Source organism: Saimiri boliviensis, chromosome 6 (assembly GCF_048565385.1).
Source record: "Saimiri boliviensis isolate mSaiBol1 chromosome 6, mSaiBol1.pri, whole genome shotgun sequence".
In the NCBI taxonomy this organism is placed as follows: domain Eukaryota; kingdom Metazoa; phylum Chordata; class Mammalia; order Primates; family Cebidae; genus Saimiri; species Saimiri boliviensis.
In genome coordinates, this window is record NC_133454.1 from 52,897,332 (window position 1) to 52,914,754 (window position 17,423).

At 45.3% G+C, this 17,423-nt stretch overlaps 1 protein-coding gene across 18 annotated transcripts in view; it reads left to right on the plus strand.

Moving 5' to 3' along the window:
• Nucleotides 1-17,423, plus strand: part of CEP164 (centrosomal protein 164) — an 89,486-nt gene that overhangs the window by 26,130 nt on the left and 45,933 nt on the right. For all 18 annotated transcript variants that reach the window (XM_074400639.1, XM_074400641.1, XM_074400640.1 and 15 more), the window contains one exon: nucleotides 7,742-7,946. In XM_074400639.1, coding sequence (XP_074256740.1) covers nucleotides 7,742-7,946 — 205 coding nt within the window. The remainder of the gene's footprint in view (nucleotides 1-7,741; nucleotides 7,947-17,423) is intronic.

Here is a 17,423-nt window from a genome sequence, read left to right on the forward strand (position 1 = left end):
ATCAGCAGGGGATGCAGCCCACTGACTTGGCCTAGCAGAGGCAGAGGGAAGCTAACATTGGGGATCAGTTTGAACTGGCCCGCTTTTCCAAGCCTGTCCTCCACAGTCAGGGACAGCACTGTTCCATTCCTCTGCTAGGCTGCCTGCTGTTTCAGGCCTGAGTGTAGGCTGACTAGATGGTGCCTAGGATGGGATTTGGCGCTTATATATCCAAGGCCACAGGAGCTACTGCTCTGGGTCCGGTCCTCTAGCACCAGCGTCTGTTGAGGATGTGCTGAGGGACTGTTGTTACACCTTGCAGACTGATATTGGAAGTGACAGTTGTACCTCCTTAGCATGTCTAAGATGGATGCTGGTCTTGCCATGTGTGATGGCTCTCATGCTTATAATCCCAGCACTTTGGGAGGCCGAGGCAGGTGGATTGCTTGAGGTCAGGAGTTCGAGACCAACCTGGCCAACATGATGAAACCCTGTCTCTACTAAAATTATAAAAAATTAGTGGAGTGTGGTGGTGGGCGCTTGTAGTCTTAACTACTCAGGAGGCTGAGGCAGAATTGCTTGAACCTGGGAGTGGAGGTTGCAGTGAGCCACAACTGTGCCACTGTACTCCAGCCTGGTGACAGAGTGAGATTCCGCCTCAAAAAAACCCCAAAATAAATAAATAAAACTACTACATAAAAAATTAAAAATAAAGTGGATGCTGGTGTTAAAGAGGTTTGTAGTGAGGCCATACATACCGGCAAAGGGTTTCTGTGTCCCTTGGGAACACCTGGCTCTGCCATATCTGAATTCATGTAACATATTCATTAATAGGTTCACATTCATGGATTCATTCATATTTTTAGTTTTGGCTAGAGCTCTTTGGGATGGAAGGAGCAGTGATTCACTAAGTGGGTCTCAGGGAAACAGGTTTGTGGAGAGGAAAGACAGAGTGGCCAAGACTGGGGAGCTAGAAGGAGCCATGGTCACTGCTGCTGTCTCCCTCCTCCTGACGACTGCAGTGATCCCTGCTCATGGTGACACAGCTCTGTGTTCTCCGTGTCTACTCTGCCCTCCTGTCTTGCATTTCGTTTTCCTAATCACATGCATAGAGCTCTCTCCAGCCTGTTTCCCTAAAGTGAGTGCCATAAATTTACTTGCTACCTTAGATTGGGATTTCCCTCTGCTTATCCCAAACTTGTCCTCGGGTATCCTAGGGGTCCCCTCTTCTGCTGGTTTTGTGCAATTTTGTAGACAAGGCGTAATCATCCTGTTCTTGCTCATAGCAGTCACTGTGTTGGCCATAGCTCAAAGTGATTACAGTTGTCACCTTACTCTTCTCAGCTGAAGAATCACAGTCCTTCTATCTTTTCCTCATGTGGCAGGCTCCTTGTTGTCTTGATTTTTTTTTTTTGAGTTGGAATTTTGCTTTCGTTGCCCAGGCTGGAGTGCAGTGGCGTGATCTCAGCTCACTGCACCTTTCACCTTCTGGGTTCAAGCGATTCTCCTGCCTCAGCCTCCCGAGTAGCTGGAATTACAGGTGTGTGCTGCCATTCCTGGCTAATTTTGTATTTTTAGTAGAGATGGGATTTCACCCTGTTGGTCAGGCTGGTCTCAAACTCCTGACCTCAGGTGATCTAACTGCGTTAGCCTCCGAAAGTGGTGAGATTACAGGCCTGGCCTGTTCTCTTGATCTTTTTAACCACCTTTCCTTTAACTTACTCCAGTTTTATGACACCTCTATTGAAGTAAATTCATCAGCACTTTACAACGTGTTCCAGGTGCTGAAGTCTCCTGGTCATGTTTGTAGGCTAAGTTTATAGGAGTGGATTCTGTTTCCAGTACTTACGTTGATGGATGGAAAGAAACTGTTGTTGGTTATGGGCCAGCTGCATGCCAGCTTTTATGCCAGCTGCCTTTATATACCTGCCAGTGGTGGGTACCACTCTTTTGTCCTGTAAGGAGAGTGAGTTATTTTTCAGTTTTTAAAATAAGTTGGCGAGGCATGGTGGCCCACACCTGTAATCCCAGAACTTTGAGAGGCTGAGTTTGGAGGATTGCTTGAGCTCAGGAGTTTGAGACCACCCTTGGGTAATATGGCGAAACCCTGTCTGTTCAGAAAATTCAAAAGTTAGCCGGGCGCGGTGGCTCAAGCCTGTAATCCCAGCACTTTGGGAGGCCGAGGCGGGTGGATCACCAGGTCAAGAGATCAAGACCGTCCTGGTCAATATGGTGAAACCCCGTCTCTACTAAAAATACAAAAAAAAGTAGCTGGGCATGGTGGCACATGCCTGTAATCTGAGCTACTCAGGAGGCTGAGGCAGGAGAATTGCCTGAACCCAGGAGGCGGAGGTTGCGGTGAGCCGAGATCGCGCCATTGCACTCCAGCCTGGGTAACAAGAGCGAAACTCCGTCTCAAAAAAAAAAAAAAAAAAAAAAAAAAAAAGTTGGTTGGCAGTGGTGACATGCATCTTTAGTCCCAGCTACTTGGGAAACTGAGGAGGATTGCTTTAGCCTGAATGGTCTGGAGGCTGCAGTGAGCCGGGATTGCATCACGCACTTCAGCCTGTTTTGAAACAGCGAGAACCTGTCTCAGAAACAAACAAAATGAATCATTAAAATGTATATATACATATCATCTTTTACCCTTCTTCTTTTCCTAAGGGTAATTACTATTAATTGGTAAATTCTCTCTGGACTCTTAATACACATGCATGTATTCCCTCCCCACAATGGTTTGGTTTCTAAACCTAAGTGCTTTATTATACACACCATTCTTTTATGTCTATTTGTGTGGGTCTACACACGAATTCTTGCGTCAGCTGCATACTTTCCCATGTAGAGAGGTACCACAATTTTCAAAAATCTTGAATTACTTGACTGTTCTTATATTGAAGGACATTTCGATATTTTTCTAATTGGCTATGAAGTGAAGGCTGTTTCTGGATTGTCTCCTCTATTCCATTCATCTGTTTGTCTGTCTTCACACCAATACCATTCTGTCTTGATTACTGTAGTTTTATAACAAATCTTGAAATCATTTAAGGCAAATCCTCCAACTTCTGTTGCCCAGGCTGGAATGCAGTGGTGTGATCTCGGCTCACTGAAACATCTGCCTCCTGGGTTCAAGCGGTTCTCCTGCCTCAGCCTTCTGAATAGCTGGGATTACAGGTGCCTGCCACTATGCCCGGCTAATTTTTTTATTTTTTAGTAGAGACGGGGTTTCACTGTGTTGGTCAGGCTGGTCTAGAACTCCTGACCTCAAGTGATCCACCTGCCTTGGCCTTCAAAGTGCTGGGATTATAGGCGTGAGCCACTGTGCCTGGCCAAAGACAGTGTTTTTATTCCATTTTCAATATTTAAGTTTTAAAAATGATTTTCTTGTATTATTATATTGGCTAGTCATTCTCTATCATACTTCTAAGAAAATAAATGACAGAAGGCATCTGTTTCTTTTCTTTTTTCTTTTCTTTCTTCCTCTTTTTTTTGGAGACAGAATCTTGCTCTCTTGCCTGGGCTGGAGTACACTGATGCTATCATGATTCACTGCATCCTCTACCTCCCAGGCTCAAGCAATCTTCCCACTTCAGCTTCTCGAGTAGCTAGGCCTACAGGTGTGTGTCACCACACCTGGCTAATTTTTCTTTTTCTTTCTTTTTTTTTTTTTTTGTGGAGATGGAGTTATGCCATGCTGCCCAGGGTGGTCTTGAACTACTAGGCTCAAGCAATTTGCTTGCTTTGGCCTCCCAGGGCATTGGGGTTATAGGCAGCCACAGCACCCAGCCTAGAAATATTATCAATTAAAAAATTGTCAATAAAAAAATAGTCAATCCAGGGGCAAGATATAACAATGGGTCATTTTAAATTGCATTTCCTAAGTTGTTTGTAGAGTTGAATTGGCCATCTGTTGATCTTTCGTGATTTGCCTGTTTATGTCCCTTGCCTTTTTGTCTAGTAGATTGCTTATCTTTTTATTTTTGTTAAGGTGCAGAACTCTGATTATTCTGGGTGTTCTGCATAATAATCGTGGTATCTTAGCACTATTATTTCCACTATTTTCTCCCAGTCACATGTCTTTTAATTTAGTTTATGCTTTCTTTTGTCATACTGAAGTCAATAGATTTGTATGTGATTTTTTTCTTAATTGTGGTAAAATATACGTAACATGAAATTTGCCATTTTAACCATTTTTGAGAGAACAGTTCTGCAGCATTAAGTACATTGACAGTGTTGCATAGCTATCACTACCATCCATCTCCAGAATTTTTTCATCCCCAAACTGAAACTCTATAGCCATTAAATGTTAATTCCCTATTTTTCCCTCTCCTTAATCTCTGGCCGTCACCACCCAGCTTTCTGGCTTTATGAATTTGCCTATTCTAGATACTTCATATAAGTGGAATTATTCAATATTTGTCTTTTTGTGTCTGAGTTCCTTTACTTAGCATAATATCCTCAAGGTGCATCTATGTTGTAGCATGCAAGAGAATTCATTCTTAAGGCTGAATAAAATAATATTCTGTTGCATGTATATACAACATTCTATTTATCTGTTTCTCAGTTTTTTTTTTTTTTCTTTTTTTTTTTTTTAGAGCCAGTCTCACTCTGTCACCCAGGCTTGAGTGCAGTGGTGCTATCTTGGCTCACTGCAACCTCTGCTTCCTGGGTTCAAGTGATTCTCCTGCCTCCACCTCCCGAGTAGCTGGGATGACAGGCACGCACCACCATGCCTGGGGTAATTTTTGTATTTTTAGTAGAGACGGTTTCACCATGTTGGTCTCGAACTCCTGATCTCAAGTGATCTATCTGCCTTGGCCACCCAAAGGGTTGGGATTACAGGCGTGAGCCACTGTGCCTGGCCCTGTTTATCAATTTATCTGTCAATGGACATTTGGTTTTCTTTTCATCTTTTGTGAATAATGCTGCTGTGATCATTGGAGTACAAATATCTGTTTGAATCCCTGCTTTCAGTTCTTTTGGGTATATGCCCAGAAATGGAATTGCTGGGTTACATGGTAATTCTATTTTAAATTAAATTAATTTTTTTTAGAGATGGGATATTGCTGTATCACCCAGGCTGGAGTACAGTGGTGTAATCATAGTTCACTGCAGCCTCAAACAGCTGGGTTCAAGGGATCCTCCTGCCTTAGCCTCCTAAGTGGCTAGGACTACAGGTGTGCACCACAGTGCCCAGCAATTTTTTTTTTTTTTTGAGATGAAGTCTCGGTCTATAGTCCAGGCCAGGCTGGATTGCAGTGGCATGATCTTAGCTCACTGCAACCTCTGCCTCCTGGGTTAAAGCGATTATCCTGTCTCAGCCTCCCCAGTAGCTGGGATTACAGGTGTGCCATTATGTCTAGCTAATTTTTTTGTATTTTCGTAGAGGCGGAGTTTCACCATGTTGGCCAGGCTGGTCTTGAACTCCTGACCTCAAGTGATCCGCCTGCTTCGGCCTCCCAAAGTGCTGGGATTACAGGCGTAAGCCACTATGCCTGGCCTACCCAGCTATTTTAAAATTGTTTAATTTATTGTGAAATCTATTTTATATTTAAGTTAAATTCTATTTCATATTAAATTTGATTTAATTTTTTTGAGGAACCCCCATGCTATTTACTGAAGCACCGTTTTACATTCCTACCAGCAGTATACAATTGTTCTCTATCATCCAGTTTGTAGTGCAATGGCACAATCTCGGCTTACTGCAACTTTCACTTCCTGGGTTCAAGCGATTCTCCTGCCTCAACCTCCCAAGTAGCTAGGTGAACGACACCATGCCCAGCTAATTTTTGTGTTTTTTAGTAGAGACAGGATTTCACCATGTTGATCAGGCTGGTCTCGAACTCCTGACCTCAGGTGATCCACCTACCTTGACCTCCTAGAGTACTGGGATTATAGGCGTGAGCCACTGCACCCGGCCTTTTATTTTTATTTTTATTTTTTGAGACAGGGTCTGGCTCTGTCACTCAGACTGAAGTTCGGTGGTGTGATCATAGCCCACTGGAGCCTTGAACTCCTGGGCTCAAGTGATTCTCCCACCTCAAGTCTTCTGGGTAGCTGGGACTACAGATGTGTGTCACTGTGCCTGGCTAATTAAAAAAAAATTTTTTTTTTGTGGAGACAAGGTCTCACTATGTTATCCAGGCTTTTATTTTTGGGGTTTTTGATAATAGCCATGCTTATGGTGTGAAGTGGCATTTCATTATGGTTTGCTTTTTTAGATGGAGTCTTGCTGTTGCTCTGTTGCCCAGGCTGGAGTGCAATGACATGATCTCTGCTCACTGCAACCTCCGCCTTCCAGGTTCAAGCGATTCTCCTGCCTCAGCCTCCCAAGTAGCTGGGGTTACAGGCATGCACCACCATGCCTGGCTGTTTTGTAATTTTAGTAGAGATGGGGTTTCACCATATTGGTGAGATTGGTCTTGAACTCCTGACCTTGTGATCCTCTTGCTTTGGCCTTCCAAAGTGCTGGTAGTACTGGCATGAGCCACTGTGCTCGACTCGTTATCGTTTTGATTTGCACTTTCCTAATGTTTACTGATGTTGGACATTTTTTCATGTGCTTATTGGTCATTTGAATATCTTCTATCACTGTCCTTATTTACCTGATTTTTTTTAAATTTCTGCTCATTTTCTCATCTATTTTTCATTTCTTTGTTTGAATTGAGATTTATTTTGTCAAATTTCATAAGGAGCTTTATGAGAATTGGATTGGATTTATATATTAATTTTAGGATTATTGGCATCTTTACCAACTTGAGTCTTTGTATTCTGGAATACCAAATGCCTCTCCAGTGGTTTTTTCTTTTTTTTTTTCCTGACTTTTCAGTAAAACTCTAAAGATTTTGCACATTTTAGGTTTATGCGTGAGTATAAAATACTTTGCATTATTGTTGTGAGTGGACTTCTTTTTTCCAGTTAGCTGTCCTAATACATTGTTGTTGATGGTGGATGAGATGAATGGTTTATTTTGGACTTACCCATGTTGAAACACTTCTTGAAATATACCTCCTACATTATTTTATTTTACCATCGGTCCACACTAGCTTGGATGATTACTTCTTATGAGTTTAGAGTCTTCTGTAAAACCAGAGCTCTCACAATGCATTGTTCTTCCTCAGACTGTTTATTAAAATATTAAGATGGCCAGGCATGGTGGCTCATGCCTGTAATCCCAGCACTTTGGGAGGCCAAGGCAGGCAGATCATGAGGGCAGGAGATCGAGACCATCCTAGCTAACAAAGTGAAATGCTGTCTCTACTAAAAATACAAAAAATTAGCTGGGCATGGTGGCATGCACCTGTAATCTCAGCTACTTGGGAGGCTGAGGCAGGAGAATCACTTGAACCTAGGAGGTGGAGAGAGACTCCATCTCTTAAAAAAAAAAAATTAAAATTTATCCTAGCACTTATGTTCAGTGTATCATAGTGTTTATAGTTCTCCATCTAAATAAAACCAAGTTCCTTCCTACACTAGTCCAGCATGCATTCTTAAAAACTCCAGTGATTATAAATTACCATTTAGAGAAGTCCTGAGGTATGCCAATCCTTTCTTCCTGTACCTAAGCTAACTCCTTCTTAGCCAAATGGTACCCTTTGATTTTGTGTTAATCCTTTCTTTCCCTCTGCTCTTAACCCCGCTCATTCTATCTTTTCTCTCCTTTTTCCACCCCCTTCTCTTCCTCCTCTTTCACCTCATCTCCCTTTTTCTTTTTCTTCTATTGTACCTGAGCAGCGACTAACTTTTGAACTCTGCCCATCCCTAGCCAGCACACCACAGGTGACATTTATTATTTCAACTTCGCCAATGGGCAGTCTATGTGGGACCATCCATGTGACGAACACTATCGGAACTTGGTGATCCAAGAGCGGGCAAAGCTGTCAACTTCTGGGGTCATTAAGAAGAAAGAGAAGAAAAAGAAAAAGGAAAAGAAAGACAAGAAGGACAAAGAGACCCCTAAAAGTTCCCTGGTGAGTCAGTGGATGCCTCCTCCCAGAGAGGCCAGGGCTGAAATCTGGAGGGATGTTGGGAACCGCTAGTTGTCTGCAGCTGGGAGGTTGAAGACAACAGTCAGAATATAGTAAATTCTTGATAGTACATTATCTAAACTTTGCCTGTCTTCTGGTAGATTTTCCTTTCAGCTTCTGGAAATTGTTGCCATCTCTACACATTTCCTTTTTTCCCCATCTAATAGGATTGATGAGAGAGAGTGCTCTGCTGAGAGTGGATTTTTGCAGTAGTAGTAGAAGTGATGGCATCTGCTGCTCTGGAGAGTGTGGACTGAAAGCAGTTGGCAGAGGCCAGTGAGCTGAGTGAAGTGTCCTTTCTTTTTATTCAGAGTCAGGTCTCCCTAGTGTGCGTTCTTTATTTATCTTAAAGTGGTGCAAATTCCTAGATGTCAGATGAGCCAAATTGAGTTGTCAAAATACCAGTGCCTTCAAGATTCGAAAGAAAAGCCTTGGACGTTATCTCCTCATCTAGATTGCCTTTGTTGCCAGTGTCCTCAGCGAGTGGTGGATAACTGAAGTTTAATTGCAATGTGATTTCCTTGTTTTTTTTTGGAGACGGAGTCTCGTTCTGTCACCCAGGCTGGAGTGCAGTGGTGCGATCTCGGCTCACTGTAACCTCTGCCTTTCAGGCTCCAGTGATTCTCATGTCTCAGCCTCCTGAGTAGTTGGGATTACAGGTGTCCGCTACACTGCCTGGCTAATTTTTATATTTTTAGTTGCGATAGGGTTTCACCATGTTGACCAGGCTGATCTGGAACTCCTGACCTCAGGTGATCCACCCGCCTCTTTGGCCTCCCGAAGTGCTGGGATTACAGGCATGAGCCGCCAGGCTCGGCCTGATTTTCTTGGTTATAAGTAGCTTTTGTATTTGAGTTCAAAGTGTTCATATTAATTATCATTTTATTTGTCCCTTCAGTATATCTGAACCTAGGAGGTTGGAGTTATTGCCCACGTGATTCAGGTGGAGCAACTAAGACCTGGAGCCATGCCAAAGTGAGGCCCAGGCTCTCCCAGAATGCTGTGGTCGTCCTTTTACCCAGGCCTGGGGCAGGTGGGGCATGCTGAAGAGAGGGAGGGACACAGGAACTTAGTTCAGTCAGTGAGGAGCACTAGGAACATCGTTTCAGCTCTCTTCGGTGGTCTGATTGTTTGCTCTTTAGTTTATAGTTTTTGTTTCCCTCCAGAGCTTCCTCTTGTCCAAGCGCCACAGACGCTTCTGTCTTCCTTCCCCTCCCTGACATATTACTTATGGTTCTGAGAAATATGGTAACAAGCCCATTCCTCCAGATGGAGAAAATAGGGTACGTAATTTCCAGCTAGGCCAGGTTTTTTAATACCGTGTTTGAACAGCAAAAGGTGGCTATGGAGCTTTTCACGGACCCAGAATTATTTGAAATGGAAGTTAGGCATCTGGGCAGACTCTGGCTTGATGAAAGGTGGGAAGAGGAATGAAGTGAGGGTTCTGGGGTGGAGAGTTGGGTGAAGGAATGAGATGTAGGTGTGTGATTGGGTTCTTAGAGCCTTCTGTTAAAGAGTTCCTTCTATGGTTTCAGAAGGGAAACCATAGCCCTGGGCTGTCAGTGTAGTTCTTAGGGCTCAGGACAGGTGCCTCAAATTTGATTTTGTCCAGGGGACAGTTCTGAGCCAGGTGGGCAGCCTGGACGCAGGTGGTTTGGACTCCCTGGAGGTGTGCACTGACACACAGCCAGGTGGGGTTCAGTGTGCATGTTTGTAGAGGGGTGGTTGATGTTTTAGAATTTTTCCTAGCCCAGAGAGTTGGTGACCATGTGGAAGTCTTTCATGCAATACCAACTTGTTGCTTTGGTAGACAGCACTGGAGTGAGTTTTCAAGTCTCAGGTCATTTGTTATGCTTCTCTTCTCTCCCTGTTAAAAAAAAAATTTCTGGAGTCCTTGATAAGGTTGGTGGAATTTTTTATTTTTTTATTTATTTTTTATTTTTATTTTTTTTTAAGACAGAGTCTTGCTCTGTTGCCCAGGCTGGAGTACAGTGGCATGATCTTGGCTCACTGTAACCTCCACCCCCTGGGTTCAAGCAATCCTCATGCCTCAGCTTCCTGAGGAGCAGGACTACAGGCACACTCCACCACACCTGGCTAATTTTTTTGTATTTTTAGTAGAGAGGGGTTTCACCATGTTGACCAGGCTGGTCTTGAACTTCTGACCTCAAGTAATCCGCCTGCCTCAGCCTCCTAAAGTGCTGGGATTACAGGTGTGAGCCACCACACATGCCCCAAGGTTGGTGCATTTTATAAAACTAACCAATCACAGAATCTGAGAGCTGGATAGTACCTTAGGGATAATCTGGTTGTTGCTTTTCAGACTTTAGTTTGTCCTCTATAGAGGTCTAGCTTATAAAAAAAGAAATGGAGCTGCTTTGGTTGAACTTGGCAGTGTGGGTCTTTGTGACGCCTCTTCTCTGTCATGTGTACACTACTGTGGACCCCAAGGTACTGAACTTCCCAGGTTCCAGGGAGCAAGGTTTGCAAACCATTGATCTAGTTCAGCCTCCTCTTTGTAGATACGGAAACTAGATCCTAGAAAACAACTTATTTTCAGCCCAAGGGAGTTTTTATGTTTTCCTCCCTCTTCAGTTTATATTTTACTTTAAATAGAGGCTGGGTTTCTGCTAAGGGCTTGCCAAGGGCGGAGGTGGCAAGTGTAAATCAGAAGTGCTTTGTCTTCGTTTTCTCTGCATGTTTATATACCCATCTAGGAAACACAGCCTGAGGAGGGACTTCTGCCTCCTTCCTCCTTTCTCTGCAGCCCATCCCCTCTGTCAGCACCTGGGCTTACTGATCTGGACCTAGATCAAGATACTCAGACTAGAAGCGAGGGGTCCTGTAACAAAGGAAAGAGCCCGGGCATGGTGGGCGACACCCCCTGGCCTCTCATGGGTGCCTGTCCCAGAAGGCTGCAGTCACTCTCCAAAGGCCAAGCTTCCCGAACCCACCAGGTCTTTGCCGACGTGGAGAAAATCTTAGGCAGGGCCCCAGCCCAGTGCAGGAGAGAATTAGGTGATCAGCAGGGTCTGGAGAAACTCCAGAAGTCGACAGAGAAAATCTACCTGGGGTTTTCAGACCCCGAAACTGAAGAGCTGGAAATGAGGAGCAGAGAGCAGAAACTGGACACTCCAGCCTCTCAGAACACTGGGCCTCTCCAGAATGGGCAGGATGTGGTAGAAAGCAGGAGCCAAGCCCCTGTCCACTCAGAGCTTTCTGAAGCCATCAAGGGCCTGCCACTGCAAGGGGAGCAGCACAGCCACAGCTTAGCCAAACTGAGCTCCACTGGCCCTGGAGGCGACAAGGGCCAAAGCCCCATTCCCATGTCATCCCCTGAGGAGGAGCCCTCCCAGTCATCTGGTTCTTCTGAACACATGTTGCCTGCCAGGAAGAGCAAGTTGTTGTTAGATAGCAGCCCTGCTGAAGACCTGAGCTGGCAGGGAGTTTCTGGGGAAGGTGGGAACATAGGCAGTGGGAGGAGGAGAAGAGAACCTCCTGGACTGTGGCTGGGACAGGTCTCCAAGCTTGTGAAAAAGGACATCCCAGGAAGCTGCAAGGAAACAGAGCCCGGTGACCCTGAGGCTCTAGGGGTCTTAGCTGAAGATCTACCTCAGGGGCTCTTGCTAATACCACCTGAGACCCTGGCATCAGAACCAGCTCAGAATGCCTTTTCAGGGAGGGCCCCTGGGGAGCCTCCTGCTGGTGAGAAGAGACAGCCCCCAGGGTCTGCAGAGCTCCCTTGTAAAGATCAGAAGCCTAGCGTGTCTGGGCCTGACTTGGAGAATAGCAACAGCAGCAGCAGTAGCAACCTGGTCTCACACCTGGGCTCTCCCATCCTGGATGAGGTGAACAACTTCCCTTGGGACCGGCAGAGCTCACGGGGATCTGAGGAGGGTATGGGTCAGTCAGACTCGGGACTCAGAGATCAACACTTCAGCCCCTTCTTAGTTCCTCACATGTCCCACATTCAGAGCTCTGTCGAGGAGCAGTCAGAAAGTGAAGACTATTCTGAGGACCAGAGGTTCTATCAGCATATCCTGCAGATGGTCAAGCTCTCCAGGCGGCTGGAGGGCCTGGGGCTGCCTGAGAGCATGCAGGACATGCCGTACAGACACAGCGCCAGCACAGTCTGTTGCATGGCAGCTGAGTCTTCTAGGATTCCTAGTGAGGGTGAGCACGAGGGCATCAGAGCCATGGAGAGGTTTCTGTCACGGGGGCCAGAGCTGCTGGAACATCCTCAGGAGGTGGCCCTTGCCCCTGCTGGGCAGGAGGCCTCTCAGCAAGCCCATTTCCAGCCAAGCAGCAGCCCCCTCAAGCAGGGGCTAGTCCAGCAGAGCTCCAGCGGAGGGCTTGCTACAGAGCCAGGCAAGATGCAGCGTCTCAACCAGGTAGGCTTCTCAGTGAGCATGGCCTAAAGGCCTAAACTTGGCAGGGAGGGAGCAGGTGGAGTTGATGTCTTACTACAGCCAGCAGGCCTGCATTCCTGTTTCCACCCTACCTTGATAAGTGTTAGTCCTTTAAGTACCCAAATGGCCATTTAATGGGATGACACATATTTCAAGTTTCTTCTACCCCATCACCTGCAAGATAAGGCCGAGGGTATCTGTGATTTCCCTTCTCTGGCTTTTAACTGTAATTCATGGGTGGTTCACGTGCTTTGAACATGATCGGTTTTGAGGGTCAGCAGGATGTCATTAATCCTGGTATTCGTGTGAGATATAGACACCTTCCTGGGATTTGGGAAGCTTTTCCTATCAGCTGATTCTAGAGAGAAGTCCTTCCAAATAGGTAGCCTACCCCAAAGCTCTGAACTTTATCCCTTCTTGAAATCACACAGAACTAGAGAGTTAATTTTATTTTTTATTTTAATTTTATTTTTTAGATAGGGCCTTGTTCAGTCTCCCAGGCTGAAGAATAGTGGATCTTGGCTCACTGCATCCTGTACCTCCATTGCTTGAATCCCAAGTTCAAGTGATTTTCGTGTCTCAGCCTCTCGAGTAACTGGGATTACAGGTGCTTGCCACCATGCCCAGCTAATTTTTTTGTGCTTTTAGTAGAAATGGGGTTTCGCTGCATTGGCCAGGCTGGTCTTGAACTCCTGGCCTCAAGTGATCCACCTGTCTTGGCCTCCCCAAGTGCTGGGATTATAGATATGAGCCACTGTACCTGATTAGAGAGTTAATATTCTTTTTTTTTTTTTTTTTTTTTTTTGAGACTATCTTGCTCTGTTGCCCAGGCTGGAGTGCAGTGGCACTATCTTGGCTCATTGCAACCTCCACCTTCCGGCTTCAGGTGATTCTTGTGACTCAGCCTGCTGAGTAGCTGGGACTACAGGTGTGTGTCAGCACACCTGGCTAACTTTTGTCTTTTTGGTAGAGATGGAGTTTGCCATGTTGGCCAGGCTGGTCTCAAACTCCTGGCCTCAAGTGATCTGCCTATTTCAGTCTCCCAAAATGTTGGGATTACAGGTGTGAGCTGCTGTGCCTGGCCTGAGAGCTAACTTTTTTTTTTTTTTTTTTTTGAGATGGAGTCTTGCTCTTTCACCAGGCTGGAAGTGCAGTGGTGTGATCTCTGCTCACTGCAAGCTCCACCTCCCGGGTGTTCTAGCGATTCCCTTGACTCAGCCTCCCGAGTGGCTGGGACTACAGGCGAGCACCACTGTGACTGGCTAATTTTTTTTGTGTTTTAGTAGAGATGGGGTTTCACCATGTTAGCCAGGATGGTCTTGATGTCTTAACCTTGTGATCTGCCCACCTCAGCTTCCCAAAGTGCTGGGATTACAGGCGTGAGCCACTGCACCCAAGTGAGAGCTAATATTCTTTTGAGAGATGGAGGCCAGAAACTCTCTCTGTCATCCAGTGAGCTGCTTCTGCTCTTTGCCTCCTAGGGTCCCCAGAAAACCACATGGATAACCTGTGTCAGGGTTGTGCAGACCATATTTGTGACTTCACTCTTGGCTTCCACTTCCTCTCCTACTGGGATTTATCAAATGGCTGGCCTTGCCCTATCATTCTACCTTTGGCCCTTTAAAGAGTCACCATATTCTTCATTCAGAAGTCAAGTTAGATCAGAGACCATGGGGATCAGTCTGAATTTCTCCAGCTATTCTTTTGCTGTTGCCCAGCTGTGGCTTTACCCAGTTGTTCCCAGTTGTTCCCTCTGCTTCCTAATTGCTGGCTTGCACTGGTTCTCTGTTAGCTTTAATAAGTACTGTAGAACTATAAATATCAGATAAGCTGCAGATTATCCTGAAAGTTTTAATTAGCCCAATGGCAGTAAGTGTATCGGCTCTGAAGGACAACTGCACGCATAGCCCCATACTCAGAGTTAATGGCCATCTATAGAAGATGATCAGCGAGGAGCCAGGAATGTATAATTTCCCTGCTAACCACTGATTTGGTAAAGGCCTGGGAGAACAAAGCCCTCAGCATGCTTGTCTCCCTCCCTCAAGCCCCCAGCATGTTAGCAAATTAGCCGTGTTAGGAGTCTGTAATTTTCCATAAATACAGTGTGGGGAGAATTTTGCTTGCTGATACATGGGCTGGCTGGAAGGGCTGAAATCAGGAGGAGCATGCCTGCTTTGTTCAGTTTACCTTGAAGAAGCTTTCCTGGGCCTTTTTCCCCTGACTTTTTTTCTTTTCTTTTTTTTTCCTTTTTTTTTAAATAAGAGACCAGAGTTTTGCTCTGTTATCCATGCTGGAGTCAGTGGTGTGATAGTAGCTCCCTGCAGCCTTGAGCTCCTGGGCTCAAGCCATCCTCCCGAATTGCTGGAATTATAGGTGTCTACAATTATACCCAGCTAGTTAAAAATTTTTTTTTTTTTTGTAGACATGGGGTTTCACTATGTTGCCCAGGCCATTCTTGAATTCCTGGCCTAAAGTGATCCTTTTGCCTCGGCTTCCCAGAGTACTGGGGTTATAGGTGTGAGCCACCATGTCCTAGGCTCTTTATTCTGCCACAACCAGAGCTGGTATAAAATACTGTCTTAGTGATAGCCTTCGGTTCCAATCCCATCTCTACCTCTCACTGTCTCTGTGACTTTGGGCAGGGTGTTTTTTTTTTTTTTTTTTTTGAGACAGGGTCTTACTCTATAACCCAGGCTGGAGTGCAGTGGCATGATCTCACCTCACTGCAACCTCCGTCTCCTGGGTTCAAGTGATTCTCCTGCCTCAGTCTCCTCAGTAGTTGGGATTACAGGCACTCATCACCATGTCTGGCTCATTTTTGTATTTTTTTCTTTAGAGACAGGGTTTTACCATATTGACCAGGCTGGTCTTGAACTCCTGACCTTAGGTAATCTGCCTGCCTCAGCCTCGCAAAGTGTTGGGATTGCAGGGGTGGGCTACCATGCCCACCCTGGGCAGGGTTCTTGACTTCCTCCGTTTGCTCATATGGGGACTAGATAATGGCAGAGCCATTCTCAGGGGCTGTGAGAATAAAATGAGACATCGCATGGAAAGTGTTTAACCAGTGCACTGCTGGCCAGGTTATGGTTATTATCAGTTCCTTTTCTCCTTAACAAAGATATTCTACAACAGGCGAGATGATTGTGGACCTGCAGAAGCTCAGGAGTGGTTCTCACCTTGCTTTCCTGGTGAGCATCTGATGCAGAAATGGGCCCTGCTGGGAACCCACCAGCTGGTCTGGCCCCTAGACTGAGGCTATAGGCAAGAAGATGGATCTAGTCAATCTCAGCATGACCGTCTCTGGGTTTCCTTTTCTCTCTTCAGTCCTTGTGGGATTAGGGAGGATTGGAATTTTCATGTCATCTGAGACATTTTAAGTTTGAGAAATGAATTTTGAAGAGCTCTTTGTAAATTATCACCAGATTGCTTCTGATAAGCCTAGATTATAGTAATGTGAATCCCTGTGACGATAGCAATTTTATAATGTTGGTGCAGCCTTGGGTCACTCATAAAGGCCCCTAACACTTATCTCCTTGAGCTTCTCGGCACACCTAGTCAGGTGGCAAGGCACATATCATCTCCATCTTGCAGATGAATAAACTGAGAATCGGAGAGTCTGTGAGTAGCTGGAAGTCTCACAAATTCTGATTCGCAGCCTGATTTCTTTCCTCAGCCCTTGCTTGCAGGAAGGAGAACAGAGAAAAGAAGGGACCTGGTCAGTCCCACTACTGCCCTTTGGCAAGGCTCCTTTCAGCCACCTTATCAGTGGAGAGGGAAGAGAGTCCTTCTTTTGTTGCTCATGTGTAACTTTTTGTAGTTAGTGTTGACTTTTTTTTTTTTTTCCAGACAGGGTTGCTTTTAGTTTATAGAGACAGGGTCTTCTTGCTCTGTCTCCCAGGCTGGAGTGCAGTGGTTATTATCTCCCAGTGGTTATATTGCACTGTAACCTTGAAGTCCTGGGCTTAACTGAGCTTGCTGCCTTAGTCTCCCAAGTAGCTAGGACCACAGGCATGTGTTGCCACATCCAGCTAATTTTTTAATTTTTTATAGAGACAGGGTCTCACTGTGTTGCCTAGGCTGGCCTGAGATAGGATCTTGCTCTGTTACCCAGACTGGAGTGCAGTGGTGCCATCATAGCTCACTGTAGCCTTCAGCTCCTGGGATCAAGCAATCCTTCCTCCTCGGCCTCCTAAGTAGCTGGGACTACAAGTGCTAGCTATCACATCTGGCTAGTCTTTAAAATATTTTTGTAGAAATGGGGTCTTGCTGTGTTGCCCAGGCTGATCTTGAACCCCTGGCCTTAAGTGATCTTCCCACATTGGCTTCCCAAAGTGCTGGGATTACAGATGTGAGCCACTATGCCTTGACCTTAGATTTAAACAGAGCAAATCGTACAGGCATGCCCATAGTTTTTTAAAAAAAAAAAAAGTCAAATAGTACTAAAAGGCATATACGAAAGTATAGCACTTCACTATACAGAGCCCTCCTCCAAGGCGGTGACTCTGTTGTGTTTACTTCCATCTTTGTAAAGAATACACTTAGACCACTTTTTCTTGATTCATAAATTTTAAACTACATCTTTAATTGAGACTTCTCTTTCTGGTAGATGCAGATTTGTCTCTGCTTTCCACTCCTGCATCCTTCCTATATGGGTTTTATTTTTATTTTTAGAAAATAAAAATCTTTCTCTGTCACCCAGGCTGGAGTGCAGTGGCATGATCTCAGCTCACTGCAACCTCCGCCTCCTGATTCAAGTGATTCTCTTGCCTCAGCCTCCCGAGTAGCTGGGATTACAGGTGTGTGCCACCATGCCTGGCTAATTTATATATATATATATTTTGAGACTGAGTCTTGCTCTGTCCCCTAGGCTGAAGTGCAGTGGTGCAATCTTGGCTTACTACAGCCTCCGCCTCCTGAGTTCAAGCGATTCTCCTGCCTCAGCATCCTGAGTAGCTGGAACTACAGGCGTGTACTACCATGCTCGGCTAATTTTTTGTATTTTTTAGTAGAG